The sequence below is a fragment of the Emydura macquarii genome, unplaced genomic scaffold (genome assembly GCF_026122565.2).
Source record: "Emydura macquarii macquarii isolate MOO-44397 ecotype Brisbane River unplaced genomic scaffold, CSIRO-AGI_Emac_v2 contig_1483, whole genome shotgun sequence".
Lineage (NCBI taxonomy): Eukaryota > Metazoa > Chordata > Testudines > Chelidae > Emydura > Emydura macquarii.
The window spans coordinates 15,362,411-15,383,294 of NW_027131620.1; the positions used below are offsets into that span (position 1 = coordinate 15,362,411).

A 20,884-nucleotide genomic window follows, 5' to 3' on the forward strand; every position below is an offset into this window, starting at 1 on the left:
TGGGAACCACCAGGCTGCAAATGGGGCCTTTGTTTTAGAAATAAAGGCACTTCAATAAGGAACTGAGCCTGAAAGATGCTGAGCACCCAGAATTCAGTGGGATGTCGCTCGGAGTTGTGAACCGTACTCAGCACCTTTCAGGATCTGGCAGCGAGCCAAGGAGGGTGCGACAGGCACACCTGCAAAAATCTTCCTTTGTGCATGCCAAACAGCTGTTGCATATCCAAAACTTGGGCATTTATTGCAATTAACCAATTTTGTGCATGCAAATTACTTTTTAATGATTTGTAACAGGCACATTTGCAGGCTCACTTCTTGCACCATACTTTGAAATGTTGGCCCAAGGGCTTCAAATGCTATTTAACTGAGCGAGTAATTTTTTGTAGTAGTGGCTGTATGAGAAACAGAGTTAAATAGAAGTTTAATTAAACACAACCTTTGGGAGTTCACTTGAGATAGTCATGCATAGAGAGTTTTCCCTCCCTTGATTTAGATGTAGATAAAAATCTCTTGCTCCTTCTAAGAATGAGTTGTATTGTCTGTGGCTAATGGGTACTGAACTCAATCTTTATCACGATTGCCAGTAAAAAGAAAAAAGTTTACGCAGAGTAGCTTGCGTAACTCCTGTCGACTTCATAACTCCTCTTCTACATGGCGTCTTCACTCCGCTATGCCACTTGAGGGGGTGGTTTTAATGCATTGACTTCTGGATCAATTGAGTGGGTCTTCACTGACCGCTCAGTCGATCCAGATAGATCGATCTGACGGCAGCAAATTTGCCACCATCAGCGCAGACGTACCCTATGAGTCTATACTGGTAAAACAGCTGCTTTCCAGAGTCTTGGTCTTTGTCCTCCCAATTCCTGTGGGAGGGAAACGGTGCTATATATAGGAATGAATGGGATTCGGGCAAAGGAAGGCCTATTTTAATTGCTTGCTATTGTTCTCTGCAACCCTGCTAATGTCAGAGCTGCAAGGGCAGGGTGGGGAAATTGTTTAGATTAGGATGTAGTCTGAGGTGTAACATTTATCCTCCTGTTTCTAGGGAGACTGTCAGACTCGAGAGGAAGCTGTTGCACTGGGTGTTGGACTCTGCAATAATGGCTTCATGCATCATGGTAATTTATGAATAACCTTTCTCATAGCCAATTAACAGAGATCTCACTTCAGTCTCATTAACTGGGGATATCTGCAAATCCCTCTCCTGTAGGCTGTGTCACACATGCTGATATACAAACAGCCGCAGAGGTCCAACCAGGATCCATCTGAAATGCTGCCATGGGGAATACTGCAGGCACTGAGCCTATACAGGATGTCTGGGGTAATAGCTCCCCCATAGGGTCCCCACGTTGATGATGTTCATGGTAAGCACTGCAGCACCTAGTTTAGAGGGGAGATATTTTTCTCACCATGTGTTTGAGTGCCATGTCTGGGCCATCAGAAATGTGCACATGCTAAGTGCTGTCCTGAAATGCACCTCAGTAGGTCTCAGCTATGACGTTACATGAACTGGTTTAAGCTGTATTGAACCTCCAAACATTAAGCTGAGCTATTCTAAAGGAATTGCCAAATTGCTCAGTCTGTCCTGCAGTCTGTCCTGCCTCTTGGAGCTGCCTTGGCAGCCCTCAGAGCTGAGCTGCTGGAGCTGCCAGATCTCTAGCCAGATTCTCAAGCCTGTGTTTTGAGGTCTGCCCTACTCTTTTATTTCTCGTTGCTATTTTAGATTGTTTTTGCACCATGGCAGCAGTGAGGATTTGCTCTAAAATAAAAGCACCGGCTGTTTAATGACCCCATATTCGGCCATCTCTCATGCTCTCATAGCAATCAAGATGCAGCTTGTGGGAAACCCAGCTGAAGTATCCAAAAACCCCTAGTGTAACCCTAGAGTAGCAATGACTAAGGGAATGTAAAGGAGCATCACTATGATTTCCTCCCCAACACAAAAAGGTACCATCTCTCTGATGGGTGGTTAGGAGCACTAGCTGGGCAATGCCAACGGAAAAAATCACATCTGAGGGAAAAGTATTGATTCTGAGAATTTGAATTAAAATCTCTGCCCCCATTGCTCATCCACTGTAGCCAGCACAGCCTGTTCCCAGAGTCTAACTGCTAATCTCAGTTTGTGAAACTGGGGGAACTCACCATGCGGAAACTCTCTAGCATGTTCTCTCTCTTTCAGTTGAGCCTGTAACTATGGCCCCAGTCATGAAACCTGGAGGAAGGGCAATGGGAGGGTCAGATTCTGATACCCTTATTCACATTACATAGTCCCTTGCTTCTCACAGAGCCCCACTGATCCTTTCCAAATAAGGTCCTACTCAACACGAGCAAATCTCTCAGAATCTGGCCCATAGTGAAAGGGGAGACAAGTGATGAACAATCCCCAGGGAACCAGAGGGTCCAAACTTTCATCCCTGCCCTCCACTCTGGTGAGTTGGTGCACTCAAATTCACATGGGCGGAGACCTGGAGTCAGAGCTGGAAAATGTGCCCTGTAGCGCTCCCATCTCTGGCAGACCCTCTGGGAGTGTCGCTGCCATCACCCAGGTTTTAGGATACATTGTCATGCTTTTAAATATATATATTACGTACATATGTACATAATGATGAATGAAATGGCTGCAAAAATCTTTCATGAAATGTTCCTGGAAAAGGTGAGTCAAGGACTGGAAAGGAGGAGTAGGAGTGTGGAGAGCACCCAGTATTGCCGCTCTGGGCCAAGTCAGAGATTATCTGTAGATTTCTCTGCGGTGTTTACCTGTGAGGCTATAATCAGAACCACCTTTGACATGTGCCCAGGAGATGAAACAGACACCGCGTCCAAACTGGTTCTGCAAATCCCTGCCAGACAAGTGATTAAAAAAGCTGCTGAAGGAAAGAGGCTCTGTTAAGAAGTTAATTTACTTCTGAGGCCATTTTTTGTTGTGTGGTGCTGACTGGCCTTTGGAAGCCTCACAATGGGCTTGTGTTTACCAATGGGAATTTCTCCAGCTAGTTTCTGAAAAAGCAGCCATTCCGTCCTCCCTTGAGGATTCCAGATTCTGCACTAACAGCATGAAAAGATGCCCCATATCTGACTGCAGCAAAAGGCACACTGAAAATGAATAAGCAAGTGCCATGAGGATGGGAACCAGACAGCGGCTGGGCAGTCTTAAAGCTGTAGAGATAGGGATCGCGAGGCCCGGCCTGGTACTCTTTGGGCACTAACACCCAAATTTACTCTAGGTAGGACAGCCTTCCTCTCTCAGAGCCACATGGTGGAACTCCACGCCCATTTTCAGCTCTTCTATCCATATACACTCTTATGTGAGGACTCCCTTGCTGTTTCTCTGACTAGCACTTCAAGAACAATATTGTTATCAGAGGTGTGAACGTGCCCATTGTCTTCCTCCATGATGCAGGTGCCAAGACAGGGACATAACAAATCACATCCGTATGTGTTTCAGCTCCATTAGACAAACTGCTAAAGATAAATCAGCATTTGACCAAAGAAGAAGTGCTAATTCAAGTGGGAAGTAATATTTACTTTCCAGTTTCCAAGTAGGTGTTTCCAGAGATAAGACCAATATGAACCAATCATAATATTAGTTGTATAAAGCTTGATAATATACTGTAGTATATTATATATAGCACCTTTCTTCCAAGAGAATCCCCAGGGGCATTCCACATGCCTCAGAAGAATTGAAGATCAGACCAAGATCCAACATGCAGCTTGGAGAGGTGTGCCCAAAACATGCAACAGTTTGAGAAGCCAGGGCTGAATAAATGATTGGCTGGTATCGGTGGTCAGAATTTTGTTTGGTCTTTCGCTTTCAAAGGTTGGGGAAATATTTTTAGATTTCCTTCTAACTCTCTCTCTCTCTCTCTGTCCACATGTGTATGTGTCTTCCACCTTTGGTTTTCAGTCCTGGAGAAGAGCGAATTCAAGGATGAATCCCAATATTTCCGCTTTTATGCTGATGAGGAGATGGAGGGTACAAGTTTCAAGAGCAAGCAGCTGCGTAATGACTTCAAGCTCGTTGAAAACATCCTAGCAAAGAGCCTGCTGGTAAGACAGAACTGATCTGGTGTTTGTTTCACATTAGTTTTCTACAAGACTAAATTTATACAGTATAGTAGAAGGAAAAACGTGGTGAAAAATTACAGACAGTAGCCAGATACTGCAGCTGACTTTGATTCACTGCAAGAGTTCTTTTTCTTGAGTGACAAGATGGGTGAGGTAGATTCAAAAAGAGGCCTGGCATCAAATGGCCTGAAGTTAAACACCGAGGGACATAAATAGCATGGTAGTTGTATTTAGGTGAGAGTCAGGTAACTATCCAAAATTCATATGTTTTTGGCAGTCACTATCAGATTGATTCTGAATAGCTTCAGATAGGCTGGATTCATATACAGAACAAGTTCCAGTTCCAAATATGAATATGGATTCATATACAGAACAAGTTCCAGTTCCAAATATCCCAGTTCCAAATATCATATATGGGATCCAAGAAAACCATTTTCCAGGCATTAATATTGTTCTTCATGCTGACTGTCCTTAAATAGTTGCTCATTTCCCATGATCCGCAGTCTGTTCAATAACATCACACTCTTGACTGCATGTGGACTGCTCTACCCTTGTTTGGACTTGGATGCTGTTTGTCCAGAAAACCCCATTTACTGCCAGTGGCCCAGAGCCCGCACTCCTCTCCCATTGAGCACTGGCAGAATTCAGGAGCAGGAAAAAAGCCCAGGTCAGTAACAACAAAAACAGCTTTGCTGGAAAGGATCCCGAGGTCCATTAAGGAGGGAAGGGTTTCTCTGGTGGGTGGCAGAAACTGCAGCCTCCTGCTGCTATTCTATCTCCAGGGAGATTATTCAGTATTTGTCTTAATGGCCAATTGTGATATTGAAAGCACCATACAATGATATTCCTTCCCCCTTTGTCTCCCTAAAAATTGTTCACATGTGCATCCAGTGCTAGTGAGCTGTGTGTCAATTTACTATATTCATCCTGCTGTAAAGTCATTTGTTACAAAAAAGCTACTAAAGGAATAATTTACTTAACCACCAAGAATTTACTCACACTTTCGGCTTGATTCCTGCACTTTGCAAAGCACTCAGAGATCATCTTCATATTCACTCACGAGGAACTGTCATCACTTAAGTTGCTTTGATTTTCTTCTCTGTGGACAGAGGTCCATTTTCGGGAGAAACAGAATAACCAGCATAACATCTTCCACTTTTCTTCCCCCCTATTTAAAAGGGCACATATCTAACAGCAGCATTATTTCTACCCTTGAAAAAAAGCAGCCTTTTAAAGGTCAGCAGTAGACTTGGTTGATTCTAGTTTCTGCTAACGTACTGGGTGTTCATTAGCATTTACCAAAGAGTTTAATGAATAAATTTCAGCCTTTTGGGCTGTTCATTTTGTCTGTTTGCTATTGATTATTAGTAGTGCATGACTGATCACCTGAGTCACATCTACGCCCTGACTGGGTAACTTGAAGGATTTAAAACAGAAGTACTTATCATTATGTTACTATTACCGTATTTCCTAAACAAGTGTGATCGTGTTAGGCAATGCACAGATACAATCCCCTCCCACAGAGCTCACAGTCCAAAATGAATAATAAATCATGCATAGCAAATAACAAAACAACACACTCCTTGATGCAGATTTTCCAGTGAATAATTTATTCATGCTAAAATTCTGCACTTCACTGCTATTTCTACAAATAAACCAAGAGCTCCCTGAACACTTGTGAAGTAGAGGATCCCACAAATTGAAGTGTTGGAAATGCATCACATTTCTTCATGATAACATTCATGCCTTATTTTTTTGGTTAGCAATAAGGAGCTGCTGGAATTCTTGTGCCTCCCTGTCAGCAGTACAACTCTGCCCTGCCCCTCGTCAATTGGGCTTTTGTATATTGCTCCATTCCTTAGGACTCCCTGTAGGCCAGGCTGCAGTTAGGGTAACACAACCTCCTCTCTGTTGGATTTTGCACTGTACCTTTGCAGTGTAATCTGAGTTGCTTAAGGGGAACACACTCAACTCACTCACCGACCTGTGCTAGGTGTTTCACTCTTTCCCTATCTTGGGCAACCTTGATCTGTAAGGAGGGAAACAACAAGAGCTTGCTGGCTAGTGAAAATCACAGATGCCAAAGGAAAGTGATTCCAGGCTGAAAAAAAATGCACTTCAAACGAAGTTTTATATTCATTTATTTATGCAGGTGTTTTTGATTTATGGACATAAATCTCGATATTCTGAAAAAATACACAAAATTCTTTACATAATTCAAAAAGAATTAGGACTTCTGACTGCCTCCAGATACAGGGATTGTATCAGTGTTGTGGCATTCCCCTGTTAACTTATTTACACCTCTGCTCACCAGGCCCAGCACTTACAAAAAACTCCTAAGATTCAAATCTCAGACAAAAAATGAGCTTGTAGAGATGGGCATCCAGGAAGGACCCACAAGAAATTTCAGACACACAACTGCAGTTCTGTCTATCAGTGGGGGTACAACAACAGAGTTAGGATCATTTGTCTGATTTAAACGGAAGTTGTCAGAGCTTTTCCCATCATTGCTAAAGATACTGCCTGCAAACATCTTGGATAACAGCTTCAGAAACACCTAAAGAGTGATGTAGGTGCCTAAGTCCCATTTTTCAAAAGGAGCTAAATCGTTCAGAAGCCTAACTAACCTTGAAAGTCAATAAAAAATTACTGTCTTTTGGCATTGAAGGAGTTTTGGAGAAAGGTGGCACCTAGTGGTCTGAGCACAAGAATGAGGAATACCTGGGTCCTAATCCAGTTTCTGACATGAGTTCACTGTATAGCCTTAAGCAAGTCACTTAACCACACTGTGCCTCAGTTTTCCCATCTGCAAAATGAGGCTATTTAATAATATGTCCCTAACTCACAGGGGGACTGCTATCTCTGTCATATTTAGAAGAGGCTTTGATGATGAAAAGCACTAAATAATAATAATAATAATAATAAATTAATAATACTTTGAATTTAATCTGTATACTGAAGCATCTTCCCATCCCAGGGTCTCAAGGGTGTGGATATTAGGTAGCATTATAACGCATTCATGTCTCACTGCAATTTTAAAAGAGCCAGTCCAATCAAAAAGGCAATCCCCTTAAATGTGATGATAAAACTATGTCACTGCAAAATACATTTCCCTTATTCAGAGCTTAAATAGTAACTTGCATTATTAAGATAAAATCCTGCTCACTCTCTAATAAAATCTCTTCACTCTTTACTCATTCCAGTGGAATCATCCATGTGTCGTGTGCTAATATAAAATGACCTCATTCTGCCCAGCTTCTGCAAGAGAGGCTGCCTCATTGCCTTTCTTTAGTCTAACCTACCAAAGTCTATTCAGGCATGAGCATTCAAAATCATTGATTAAAAACTCCCTTAGGAACAGAGTCATTAACGAGAGTCTGTCCCAGAGGGATCTCTGAACTCCCAAGGAGTTGGGTTGGCAAGTCAATAACAAGAGACATCTGTCATCCAGGTGTAGCCAGAGGCCATGATAAGGGTATTCTTGAGTGGATTTGGCCATTAAAAACCCCAGCAAACACTGAAGTGAAAAGAAGTCTCTCTCTTTTTTATACTGTAAATCTTCCAGTGTTAATTTATTCAGAATGTTCAGGTCAGTCTGGAGTAGGGTGACCAGATAGCAAGTGAGAAAAACTGGGATGGGGGGTGGGAGGTAATGGGTAATATAAGAAAAAGGCCCAAATATTGGGAGTGTCCCTATGAAATCGGGCCAGTTGGTCACACCAGTCTGGAGGTCATGGAGCAAAAGGATCTTGGTTTTTGCTGTGTTTGTTTAGTGATTGGCGAAATGTACCACCAAAGACTTTAGTGGCTCACGGCTTCTTTGGCAAAGCTTATAGCAGAGTTGGGTTCATGCTGCAAACATTTTCCCTGCTAGTGTGTGTTTGAAGTTTTCAACTAATTCCCTTCGACCATGTTCAACCGTCTGTTGAGTTGGATTTCCATAAACATCCATGCAATCAAGTTTACTGATGTGTGTACTTAGGGGGATTGAATTTAAGACCACACACTTAGGTCAGTGTGGATGCAAGGAGCACACCCTGGCTTAAAATTAATACATCTGAGGAACGAACACCTAAAAATACAGTTATTGGGCCAAATTCTGAAAACTGGAAGAAAGTCTCAATAAAAGGGATTTGCATTGAGGAAACTGAGCTGAAGCGAAAACACAGCAGAACAGAGGGGAGAAATCTTCAGCCTTGTGTGTGCTTCCAAGCCTTCTGACTGCATAGCTGCGATCAGCTGGCAACTAGAAAGTATGTGAGGAGAACAGCAGATATAACCACTGCTTCCCTCCCAACACCAGTTTAGCCCATGTGTTTGTGTTCAGAAGATGGCTGAAATAGAAGTTAATTTGGAATAAAGGAAGCCACAAGTTATCCATTTGGTGTTACTGTTTATTCAGACAGACCATACTGTGACCTGATGTCCAGGCCACTGACAATCCTCAGTGTTGAAGGAAAGTCCCCTACCAGATGACTGGGCACTTTCATACTGCAGCAGGGACATAGTTCAGTGTTCACGGAATCATCTCAATCTGTGTTGTCAACATTTTTCACGTTGGCTTGTGGCCAAGTTCAGCTGGTCCATAGGGGCACACAGATCCCTTATAGTCCAGTGGGGAGCGGTCCATGGAACTCTGAGGACAGAAACTGACCATTAATGACTAAGATTCTCCTTAGCTTAAAGCTTGTACCTTCTGCCTCTCTGTCATACCCCAAATAGCCATCTTCCCTTCCACCAAGAGCCATGCATTTAAGGGTCATGGTCTAAAGATATATTAGAACTTAATTGCTTATTTGGCCAACACTAGCTGTTTGCCCAGACACTGGATTAGAGCTATTTATTTCATTTAATTTGTTTTAACAAATGCACCATGTTCTTTTAACACCACAAAATCCACTGATCAGTATCAAAGTGAAAAGACAGAGTTGAACTGTGAACACAACCTCTCCCACAATCCCCTCTTAAGGAAAAAGCCTGACTGAACAGATGGTCTTATTATTGTGCTCTGATGGTCATATCTGTGGTGTTCACTGATCACTGAGAGCTTGAGGTGCTTGTAAGAGCACTGTTTTATTCTGTGTCCGGTTCTAACTGGCTATGCATTACAACAAATACATCTGCCCCGCCTCTCTATCTGGGAAGTTCAGGCCTTAAAGACACAGTCCCCCATATCTGTCTATTATATGGATTACATTAAGTGGAGGTTCTACATTTTTTCAGAGCCTGGACCATCTTTTAATAGACATTGTATCATGGACATTGCTCCACCTATTTATAGTCAGATGACTTGGCTGTTCATTACAACAATACTTACATGGAAAAGTGGCATAAATATATAATATTTAATTAAGTATTTTTAGCTGCCTTTTAATCGGATTTAGCTGGGAGGAATGAAAGAGGAGCCAGCATCAAGTGCCCAGCCTGCTCAGCATGGACTACTAGCAAGGGCTCTGCAGACTATAGTTTGTACTAGAGAAACAAAGAACAATATAACTGTTTTGATGGACTGTTCTAGGGAGAGCATTCCGTCACTAATAAATAGTAATACAAGTGCTGGAACTCATGTCTCACTTGTTGCAAACAAAGCAGACGGGATAGATACAATATAATGGGCTATTTTTAGGATATTTCTTCTCCCTTTGTCCTGGCTAAATTCTATTTGAGGATGTTCTGCTTGTCTAAACATCCCCTGCAATTTCAATTGAATATTCTTCTTTACATCCTGTACTGTATAGTTGTGTGATGTTGCTGTTCAATATTAAACAGCTGCTGTTTGATACCCTCAAAGTGGCTGCATTTCAGGGGTGACAGAAGTGATTCCTGTATATGGAAAGACTCTTAATTGCTTTGGGAAGAAAGGTTGTACTGTAGTGAAATGCAAGATATTACTATTTCACTATTTGGAAAATGCATCATGGCTTTCTCAAAGTGTTGCACAGCAGCAGATGAAGCGAACACTCACTATAGGTTGTATAAATGTTTATAAAATGGCTTTGGGTTTCTTTGGCTTGAAAAGTGGCATTGAAATGTAGGACTATTAGTTTCATCACCATCACTTTCATTGTAAACTTTTAAATGTGGATTTCCCCCCACCCCTAACAATTTTGTTTGCTCTCAGTTTTAGCACTGAGAAGGGCAGGCAGGTCATTAGAAATGACCGCACATGAAAGAGATTTCCATGTGCAATCATGGCATTTGCACATAAACTAGGCATGCAGTTGTGTGTAGCCCTTGGCTTTTCAGGTTTTGCAAATCAAGTCCCTGTGTACATCTACACAGCAAGCAGCAGCTCGCAGCAGTGTCTCAGAGCCTAGGTCAATGGACTTGGGCTATAGTGCAAAAATAGCTGTGTAGACATTGCAGTTTGGGCTCTGAAACCAACCCCTCTCTAAGGCATCTCCACAGCTGTTTTTAGCACTCTAGCACTCATCCCCATCTCCACAGTTTGTTTTTAGCACTCTAGCACAAGGCCGCTGCTCGCTGAGTAGACAAATCTGAATGTTTGAGATACTAGGTCATTTGGTTTTACCATCCACAGCTGTCAGAAAGCTGAGTATGGTCTTGTCATGTAAATGTAAATGTTCAGAAGCACCCAAGTTTTTGTTCAGAGTAGTGGTCACAGGTCATACACAGTGATAAACTTTACCATGTTATCGGGGAATACAAGAACCAGGGAGTTATTGTTATTTCCAATAGAGCTATCTTAAATTACCACTGTTCCCCAGTAACTTGCCTCAGTGCTGTTGGTTGATTTTTATCCTGAAAGGCTAACACTGCATTTGGCTTTAGCTTTCTGACTCCCCACAATAAATGGGAATTTTAAGGCTAACTCCCCACTTGGTGCTTTGAAAATGTAGCCCTGAACAGATTTCTCCAACAAGGAGAGGAACTGCACAGCTTCTCCGCAAGGAAAATGACAAGTCGAATGGGAGAGCTGCCGTAGAAGTTTTCAATTGAATCCCAAACTTGAAGCAATAAAGTACACTCAGTGTTTGGGCTGAAACTTGTAACAGTGCACAGCCAAAACCTAACTAGCACCATGCTCATTTTCTAAGGAACTCTTTGTACTGAACATGCTTGAATAGCGTTGTTCTCAAAGCATTTTGTTAGATGGAACCAGGCACTGTAGATTTTCCACTGAATCTTCCTCCCTTGGTGTCTTCCTCTTAATCTGAACATCTCCTGAACAGATGTTTTTTTTCCCCCCTTGCAGGTGTCCTAGAGTAGTGAGTTGCACCTGCAGATTTTGGCTTCTATGGGGAAGGAAGGTTCTATTTTTGTATTCTTCTGCTGTGATGAACAACTAACAGGAGGAAGTTCATAAGTTAATGGCATTGACTGTAATAGAAAAAAACTAGTGTTTTTCAGCAGTGTAGAAGTCGGAAGGATCAAGGGAGTAATCTTCTATAATTTTCCTCTCATAGTGGCATGTGTTAGATTATAGGCAGTTTTTCTTTTAATCTTCTGATTTATTAGATGTTTGTTACTTGTGTTAAGTTCACTAAAATGCATGATGCTTCTTTGCTGGAACTCATTACAATTAGAGACTGAAATCACTTTAACAAAACTCTACCAGCCGATTTGCCTCAGACAAGACTTTTATTTTGTTTTTAAGCAGGCACGTGAATTACCCGTAGTTCTTTCTTTATAATCAATCATCAAGTAAAATGGGTGGGTGAGTAGGTTTTGTGCCTGGCTAGTAAATTTTCCAAAATGATTTCCAAGGCTGATCAAGTGACTTCAGTGCAGGGAAAAAGTGCCAGATTGACAGCCCTGAAGATTGCAAACCTCTGCCTACCAGAATAGGTAGAGAATGGGCAACAGCTGTGCAAATTTCCCTCACTCTGTCATGCTGATATTCTCCCCTGACCAGGTTCTCCCCTGACCTGGAAGGAGGAACTCTAGGGGTCAGAAATAGTTCTCTCTCCATGACTCATTCAGGACTTAACCTCTGATGAAATTGCTAGCAGGACCATCTATCATGATACTGATTTATGCAATGTGGAGAACTAATAGGGCTAAGACCACCACCTCATCTGACATAGACGGCCAGACAGCAATCATATGGTACCATATTTTGATCACTAGTACTGAACACAGAGGACATATTCAGAACTGTTTAGCTTGCCCAAAGGAAGATCAAAAAGTGACTTGATTATGGTCTACAAGTACTTTCAGAGGGAGAAAATATTAACAATTTATTTAATCTAGCAGAGAAAGGCATAACAAGCATAAATGGCTATAAATTAAGGCCAGACACAATCAAATCAGAAATAAAGTACACATTATTAACAGTCAAGGTGATTAACCTTTGGAACATGCTACCAAGGGAAATGATGGATTCTCCATCTCTTAAAGCCTTCAAATAAAGACTGAATGGCTTTCTGGAAGGTATGTTTTAGCCAAACACAAGTTATTAAGCTCAATACTGGAGTAATTGGATACAATTTTATGGTCTGTGTTATGCAAGAGATCAGACTAGATGATCTAATTGTCCATTCCGGCTTTCAGATCTATGAATCTATGACCACAGTGACTTAAGAAGTGAAAAGACCCATAACTCATCTGTACCCTTTTAGCTTGCCAGTTCTTCCAAAACACACTTCCATATCTGTACAACATTATCCTGTGCTCTTTTTGTTTTTAAGATCTTACCAGGAGAGGACGACTACGGGTTTGACATTGAAGAAAAGAACAAAGCCATTGTGGTCAAGTCTGTTCAGCGTGGGTCTTATGCAGAGGTGAGACCTTCTGACCATTAAAAGCATTTCCTCTTTTTATAAGCCTGTTTTGTTTTAGTGGCAGCCAGTAGGAAATCGGGGATCTTCTGCAATTCCTCTGATAATAAACTGCCTCTGTAAATTGATACATTTTTGGCTGCTTGCATAAAACAGTCTTGTTGAACATTTTTATTAAGTGATAAGACAACAGACTGCTCCTTTTTGTGATGATAGCAAATCTTGGGCAGCGTCAGGAGATGCAAAGCTAAGAGCAGGGAGACAGTAGTTGGATTTACAGAGTGGGGCACGTTTGAATGACGTTTTTTCACCCATATATAAACTGAATTGTTCCATGGTCGTTGGTGTTTCCTAAAAGCATTAATCAGCTTTATTGGGTTCTAACGTATATGAACGTATCTATCTATTTGAGGTACTTCTATAGCTCTCATTACCATAGCATCTGAGCACCACACAACCTTTTAACCTATTTATTCTTACAATCTCCCCCCCGAGGTAAGAAAGTGCTAATATCTCCATTTTGCAGAACCGAGGCAGGGAGAGACTTGCCCAGTGTCACACAGGAAGCTTGTGGGAGAGCAGGGACTGGAACTCTAATTTCCGAAATCTGAGCCTAGCACCTTTATCCTTGGGCTATCCTTCCGGACTGTCCTGCAGGTTGCTTGGAGTGTACTACTCTGGTGTACTACTATAGAGTGTACTACTATGCTTCCTTAATGATCCAAGGAAAGGAAGCAAGCAGATTAATTTTTGACATGTCGAGAGAACCTCAGATAGGAACTTTAAGATGCAGTTTAATATTAGAATTAAATGATCTTGTTATTCCTTATTCTCCCTTGTTTTGTGGTCATCAGCAAAGCTGGGCCCATGCCTTACTTCATACTCAAATCGACATAAATTGGCCAACTATTTTATTAATACAGACCTCTGGAGTAAACCATTGCCTGACAGATAATTCCACAGTCATTTCTTTGGCCAGCTGCCTGTAGAACATTCTGCATTGAAAATCTGTTTGTGTTTTGAGACAACAGAAGCACACAGTTTTCTAAGGAATCTTTTTCTTGACCTTCCAAGACAAACAAGCTGTGACCATCTTTTCAACTTGGCTTTAAAATGTTGCAGTGCAAAGGAACCAAATCAAGATCTCACTAAAGTGGGAAGCTATCAGCTCAATTCACCACAATTTGAAGCTTAGCAGCAATGCGTTTCATTACATTCTTGGGCTTTGTAATTGTTTTTTGATATTACAAAGCTATATAGTATATGGTTCTATCTAGTATATGGTGCCAGCTGAGCAGCTGTATGATTCCATTTGGGAATCCTCTGCCTGCTTCAACACTCCAGAGACAAAACCAGGGCAAGGAGTTTCACTTCATTGTGCCCAACCACAGTTCACTGGATTTCATTGGGGTCATCAGTCATTAGGCCAGGTTAGGATTTCAGGTATACTAGTGAGAATCTGGAATAACTCCATCAACGAGGACCTGGTATTCCTGCGTCCATTTCAAGAAGTGGAGACAATCTTAAACCAATCTTTCTGCTCTCGGAGGCCACTTAGACTTCTTGTGTCCACCAAGCCTAAAGAGTAAGTGCCCAGAGGGATGGACATAAAAGGTTATCCAGAGATGTAACCTTTTTTACTGACTTTTGCTGTGGTAATTACATAAACGCTTTACCCATCTGAAGCTGCAGTTCAGTGTGAGAACAAATATAGCTGTTAAATAGATATAGATGTTGTGACTTGTGCTCTTAAAGAGACATGATACCAAATTTTAATCTGCCTGAATTGTTATTATCCATAGAAAGAATATCTTTTCCTAGTTTGTTCAGTTTGGCATGAAACTTTGCACCTAATTCGTACATGGATTTACCATGATTATTTGTCCTAATTGGTCTATAATGTGTATAAATAGACAATTAGAAATTTCAAGTAGTCGTTTAGAATTACTACAGTTATGCCTAGATTTGAGGTAACTGCACACATTAAATGCATAGGCATAATTCTGAAAATCAGAACTTAGTTTATTTTTCTAACTCATCAATCTCCTCTTGCAGACTTGTCAGTATAAGTACCTACTAGTGACACAAACTTTTCCATTTAACTATAAATCAAAATATTTAAAAAATCTATCCTCCTAACTTTATTCACAGAACTCTCATAGTTGATAACGATGCTGCACCAGTCATGAAGGGGATAAAAAGAGTCATGTTCATTTCAGCTGTGTTAGAAACTGGGGGCAGGTGGAGATTTAGGCTGTATCAAGATTTGCCAGATGGAAAGATAAAAGAGAAGAGGGGAATGAAATGCCATTTACAGATTTCTAAGGGGATGTTATGAACAGAAGGTGCAAGAAATATAGAGACATTTGATGGTTTCTCCATTTAATAATTTTGATTTGGATGAGAAAACATATTTTAGTAGGTAATGGGATGCACTAGCTCTATTATTTCTGGGATGAAATCAACAAAACCAAACATTTGTATTTCCTAAATTCTAATTAAAAAAAAATAAAAATCAAGGGGCATTGGACTGTAAACTGAGCTCTAATTTCCAAAACTTCAGTGCAAATTTAAAATGAGCCAAACCATTCATAGACTAAAACAAATCTGGACTTCCAACTTCCCTCATACCATAGGTAAAGTTTCACACCTGGAGATGCAGTTGTGAAGTAATGTGTATACCTCCTTTATTGTAAGTCAGCGAAACTGTCTGTAGATTCCAAATAGAACATCAAAGGGCTTGTGGTCAGGGCAGCATAGCTAATGTCTTATAGAGCCCAACTTCTGGAAAAAAGATACTGTAAACTTAAGCTGACAACAGCAACCCATTAAAATCCCCTCTGCTTCCCAAGGCCTCCACTTCAGTTCCACATCCCCAATTAAACTGGCACTATGATGTGGCACCTGGGAACAAACATGAAGAGAAATTCTGCTTTGATTTTGCGTAAGAGAGAAAAACCATTTTCAGATGCTGGAAATCGTTAACTGGCTGAGTTCAAAAGCATTACCTCATCAGCTTCAATTATATTTTCAGGCTGAGAAGATATGGAACAAAATAGATATTAAAATCAGTGGGAGGTACTCATAACCTGGGAGCTGAGTGCTAAACTGGGCCTATAGCATTTTGTTTTTCTTTAACTTCATTAAGGCAATTGTGGATTTGGTGATGCTCAGTTTATCTCACTTATTCTAAAAGGAGCTGATCTGTGGGTAGATCAGTAAGTGAATTGTTAACGGTTATTATTATCTAATAGTTAGAACAGGAGTTCTGTGTTCTGTTCCTTGTTCTGCCTCTGACTTACTATGTGACCGTGGTCAAGTCAGTAAGAACAAAAGTTTCAAATGTGGGGAGACTGAAGTTCGGCACCTTAATAGAAATGACCTGATTTTCAGAGTTGAGCAATCAAATCTCTTTTGAAATCCATGGCAGAGTTTCCGGACCACTTAAAACAGGCTGCATTTATTTAGGTGGCTAACTATAGATTACATGCTTAGATTCAGTCATTTGAAAATTGAAAATGATTTGAAAATGTTGGGCTCGTGCCTCAGTTTCCCCAGCTGTAAACCGTGGATAGCAATATTTCCCTATCTCAGAAGGGTTAGTGAGGGTCAGTCTGAGATCCTCCAACAGAAAGTTCCATAGAAATGCAAAGTCTTAGGAAGTAAGTGTATTCTTGGTATCCCCTATTACTGCATGTTACTGTTGTTGGAGACACATTGTGTTATTAGTTGTGGACAGTGATAGGGTCTCTAAATGTAACTGACAAATGATTTGGTGACCTGAGGAAAGAAAAAGACAAACTTCATGTATATCTTCTGGACATCAATAAGCTTAGTAGCTTAACCAGTAGTAGTAGTAGTAGTAGTAGTAACCAGTAGTAACCAAGGAGTAGTTGAAGCTATCAATCCACACCTGGATATTGCAATGTTTAGTATAGACAGCACCTCCAGCAATAGATGGCGCTGTATCCATATCTTATGTTAAGTTGTTGTCTTGTATGTTGTCGTGCTATTGTTCTGACCTGGGGAGTTGGCAGGACGTTCAGTTGTCTGTGTGTATTGGAGTTGATACTTGCAGTGTCCTCATAAATCTCTGTGACTCTGTAAGCGAGTATTACAATAGCCAACACTCCTAGCTTTCTGAACTCTCATAGGCTTTTCAAATGCCCTAAAGCTTTGTGTGCTGTTGGTGTTTCGTTTGCAGATGGCCAGCCTGCAGGTTGGAAAGAAGATCTACTCCATTAACGAGGACCTGGTATTCCTGCGTCCATTTCAAGAAGTGGAGACAATCTTAAACCAATCTTTCTGCTCTCGGAGGCCACTTAGACTTCTTGTGTCCACCAAGCCTAAAGAGTAAGTGCCCAGAGGGATGGACATAAAAGGTTATCCAGAGACGTAACCTTTTTTACTGACTTTTGCTGTGGTAATTACATAAATGCTTTACCCATCTGAAGCTGCAGTTCAATGTGAGAACAAATATAGCTGTTAAATAGATATAGATGTTGTGAATTGTGCTCATAACTATTATAGTAAAATATAGTTGTTAAAATAGATGTGGAAGTCATGAATTAAGCTTGTTAATGATGCTTACATCTCTTAAAGTAGATGTGTAATATCCTTTGTTCATCAGAGTTAACTCTTTGTCCTCCTGTGTACAAATGAAATTGAGTTACAAGGAATATAACTTCAGCAGCAGCAGAAAGCTTCTCAGCAACAGGTCTCTGCCTAAGATAAAGCAATTCAGTCTACTGTATCACTTTGCTTCTTGTTGGATGGGTCTTTCCATCTCAGTTCTGAACCATCTCAGTTTTCTCCCCAGCCCAAAAAGAATTGATACCACACCCAGATCTTGGGTAAGGCTCTTCTTCTCAGGGCTCCAACTTTATTTCGTCTACACAAAAGACTAATAACTCAATTTCCACAGCCATCATCCTTTCCCCCACAACACAGGGTCTTGTGCAGGGGTTAGCTATTCCCTGCAGATTCCCGTCTATATTCAGCTGCCTGAGAATCTTCCACAACCTGTGCCCTGTCCTCTCCTGACCCAGGGGTTTCCTGCCAGAGCCTCCCTGCTCCTGGCAGCTCATTTCGCCGTTTGCCTGGGAGTCGAGGGCTGCCACGGGAACCAATCCACTTCCTGTTGCTCCACCCCTAGGGTTCCCTGCAGGAACCTTCCTACACTCTGCAGCTTTCCAGCTCAGCTGAGCTACTTGCTGATTGTTTATTTACCTGACTCCTAGCTAATCAGTTTCAGCTGGGAGGTAGCTAATAAGTCACAGCTGGGCCCCAACTTCCTGCATAGGGTCAGATACCTGGTGAAAGAGGGACCATAATGAATCAGGGTCCCGTGTATTATTGGATTCCATAGCCACAGACTTTGCCATGTAATCTACCCCTCGGCATGGAATTATGGTCCAGAATCTAAGCTTTCATTTAAAACAATTGGCCAAATCGTCAGCTGATGTAAATTCAGAACAGCTGCACTGAAGTCATCCTGGAAATGGAATTTAATATAGAAATAAATAAATAAGGTTTCTGTGCTGACTGTATTATTCCTTTTCAAGTTTAATACACTGAAAAACACCAATTTTTAATTAGCATGGCAGAATTTCCCATCTCCCAGAGCAGACTGCCACAGAATCCAGGCTGGATTTCAGTCCAGCTAAGTTTTGGAGTCTGTATTGATAATGCCATCTGGCTTTGTTCAGTCCTGTTTGCTGGGGTATACAACCTGCAACTTCATTCTGAGCAACTGGGATGCGAGCCAGCAAGACCTGAGAGTATCTGGCTCATAGGAAAACCACAGCGGAATTTGTTCCTTTGAATTGAGAATAACAGGAGTTATGGTATGTCCTGTGGGCTCCCTCTCCACACAGTTCTTAGCTGTAGTTTTCATTAGACCTGGCTTTTGAGTCTGTCTCTGGGCCGGGGGGGGGGGGGGGGGGGGGGGGCTGACCCACCATATGTTCAGTTTTCCTACGCTCTGCAGTCAGACGTGTGCTGCAGCTGTCTTTAGTTTTTGATGTGCACAGACTGTGATGACATTCCAGACAGAAACACAATCTGCAAAACTACTTAGTGACAAGTCAATTCTGTGCTCGTGGGAGCTTCACTACTCTGTGGTTTATTGTTTGTTTCTTCTTTACTTTTACTGTCGCTTTAATACATGGCATGTCCATATGGAGAGTTAATGAACAGCAAGCTGAGAAGTAAATCTACAGTGCTGTAGCGTGCCATGCATTAATTGGCCATGCGAACCCTACCACTGTGCGCTACAAGTTCCGCAGTGCCCTTTGGCCTACTGTTGTTTCAAACAGTTAGTGCTCAGCATGCTAAATTGCTGTAGGTTTACATTCCAGCTTGCCATGCGCTTACTCCATATAGACAAGCCCAGCAAGAAACACAGACTAGAGGGGGTTATATTGTACTCCATTCAGGTCCCATAAAGCACACACACCTAGAATTGGCCTAATCAGTTGCAAAATAACTTGGTCCTGCATATAAAGTTTAGATGGTTTGTCACAGGCCTCATTATTGCATGCGGTGCATATTACCACAAGGTTACTGATTCAAATCCAGTTCAAGGTCAAAAGTTGTTACCACCAGAGGACTGTTTGGTGGCCTGCTGTGTGAGCTGGTGGGTCTCAATCCACTGCTTCCGTTGGCACTGATTGTGAACTCTGTTGTCACCATCATAAAGAGGTTAACAAATGAATGGGCTTGCCAGCTGATCTATCCCTTCGGCTTTAGAGAAGATCCCTTCCAAGTCGGGCAGTGTGGAGGCAGCTTGCACTGATGCTGCCTATGCTGTACTAGTTCTGTGGATACTTGGAAGATATCTTCATTCTCCAGGGCTGTCAATCCAGCCCTAATCCACCTTAAAATATAATAAAGGTCAAAATACTACCTGACAGAAAGGCTGTTGAGGTGGTAAAATAAGTTATTGCTATGTGACAAGGACACAGCTACTGCATTGGGTTAACTCATCTCTGATAAACCGTTAGGGTATATTTAAAGCTGTTTGCAAACAATCTAGGTATTTTATTCAGCCCAAAATACACATGTGAACGCCAGAGATATGGTCATACACAAGAATTGATAGCAGCACACATGGTTCTAGCAGTCTAATTTGACATGCTGCTTTCTCTCTTTCATGTTTTCTGCAGGATTATAAAAATCCCAGATTGTCACGAAGCTCTGTGCTTTCAGATACGGGGAGCAGCACCACCGTATGTCCGTGCTGTGGGGAGAGGTAAGCAAGGGGAGTGTGATGTAGCTATGGCTTGAAATACTGAAATACAAACAGCCAAATACAGTTCTATGACAGAACAAGTGCCACATTACATTGTTTCCCTAGGTCCTAAAAAACTCTGTAGAAGTGTCTAGGAGCCCCAGTCTTAGATCAGGACCCTGTTGTGCTAGATGCTGTACAAACACAGAGCAAAAAGACAGTCCCTTTTTCAAAGAGTTTACAATCTGAGTTCAGTCCAAGTATTCCTTCACTATTAAAGCTAGGTATTGGGTGGCTTGTCCCACCTACAGGAGGCAAGAAGTGACTTGGCTCAATCCCAGGAGAAATGTGTTATTGAACTATGGAAGGGATGTTGAGAAAGCATCAACACTTGAGCCATTGCAGGCTGGATAAAGCACTTGAGAAAGTACAGTAGGAATGACTCCTGTGTTCTCAGGTGGATGGATCATCACTCCAATGTTCATGAACTTTGCAATGCATTATATCAGGTTTGGGGATGCTGTTTGTACTGCTGTAATGTCATTGGCTTTAATGGAGTTACTCCTAATTTACACTAGCATGAGCAAGAGGAGAATTGGGTCCTTTGGTTCTTTTAAATGAAAAAAGTATATGACGACACAGAGATATTCATTAGTGCTGGGACTGAAATCTGAAATGATCCACAAATGAAGCACTGCTTTTACCTTTATTTTTGGCAGTTGTAGGGAGCAAGACCTTTCAGCTGTATACAGCTTGCTTCCTTCTGTAGGATTGTGTGTGTGTACAAATATATAATGTCAGCATTTAGAAGGAATACAAAGACTTATCATTCCATATGCAGGCAACA

At 41.5% G+C, this 20,884-nt stretch overlaps 1 protein-coding gene across 1 annotated transcript in view; it reads left to right on the forward strand.

The window, feature by feature from the left end:
- PREX1 (phosphatidylinositol-3,4,5-trisphosphate dependent Rac exchange factor 1) overlaps positions 1-20,884 on the forward strand; it is a 203,145-nt gene that overhangs the window by 147,078 nt on the left and 35,183 nt on the right. Inside the window, exons 16-20 of the mRNA XM_067554278.1 lie at positions 1,046-1,118; positions 3,905-4,047; positions 12,717-12,809; positions 17,011-17,159; positions 19,973-20,058. Of these exons, the coding sequence (XP_067410379.1) occupies positions 1,046-1,118; positions 3,905-4,047; positions 12,717-12,809; positions 17,011-17,159; positions 19,973-20,058 (544 nt within the window). The remainder of the gene's footprint in view (positions 1-1,045; positions 1,119-3,904; positions 4,048-12,716; positions 12,810-17,010; positions 17,160-19,972; positions 20,059-20,884) is intronic.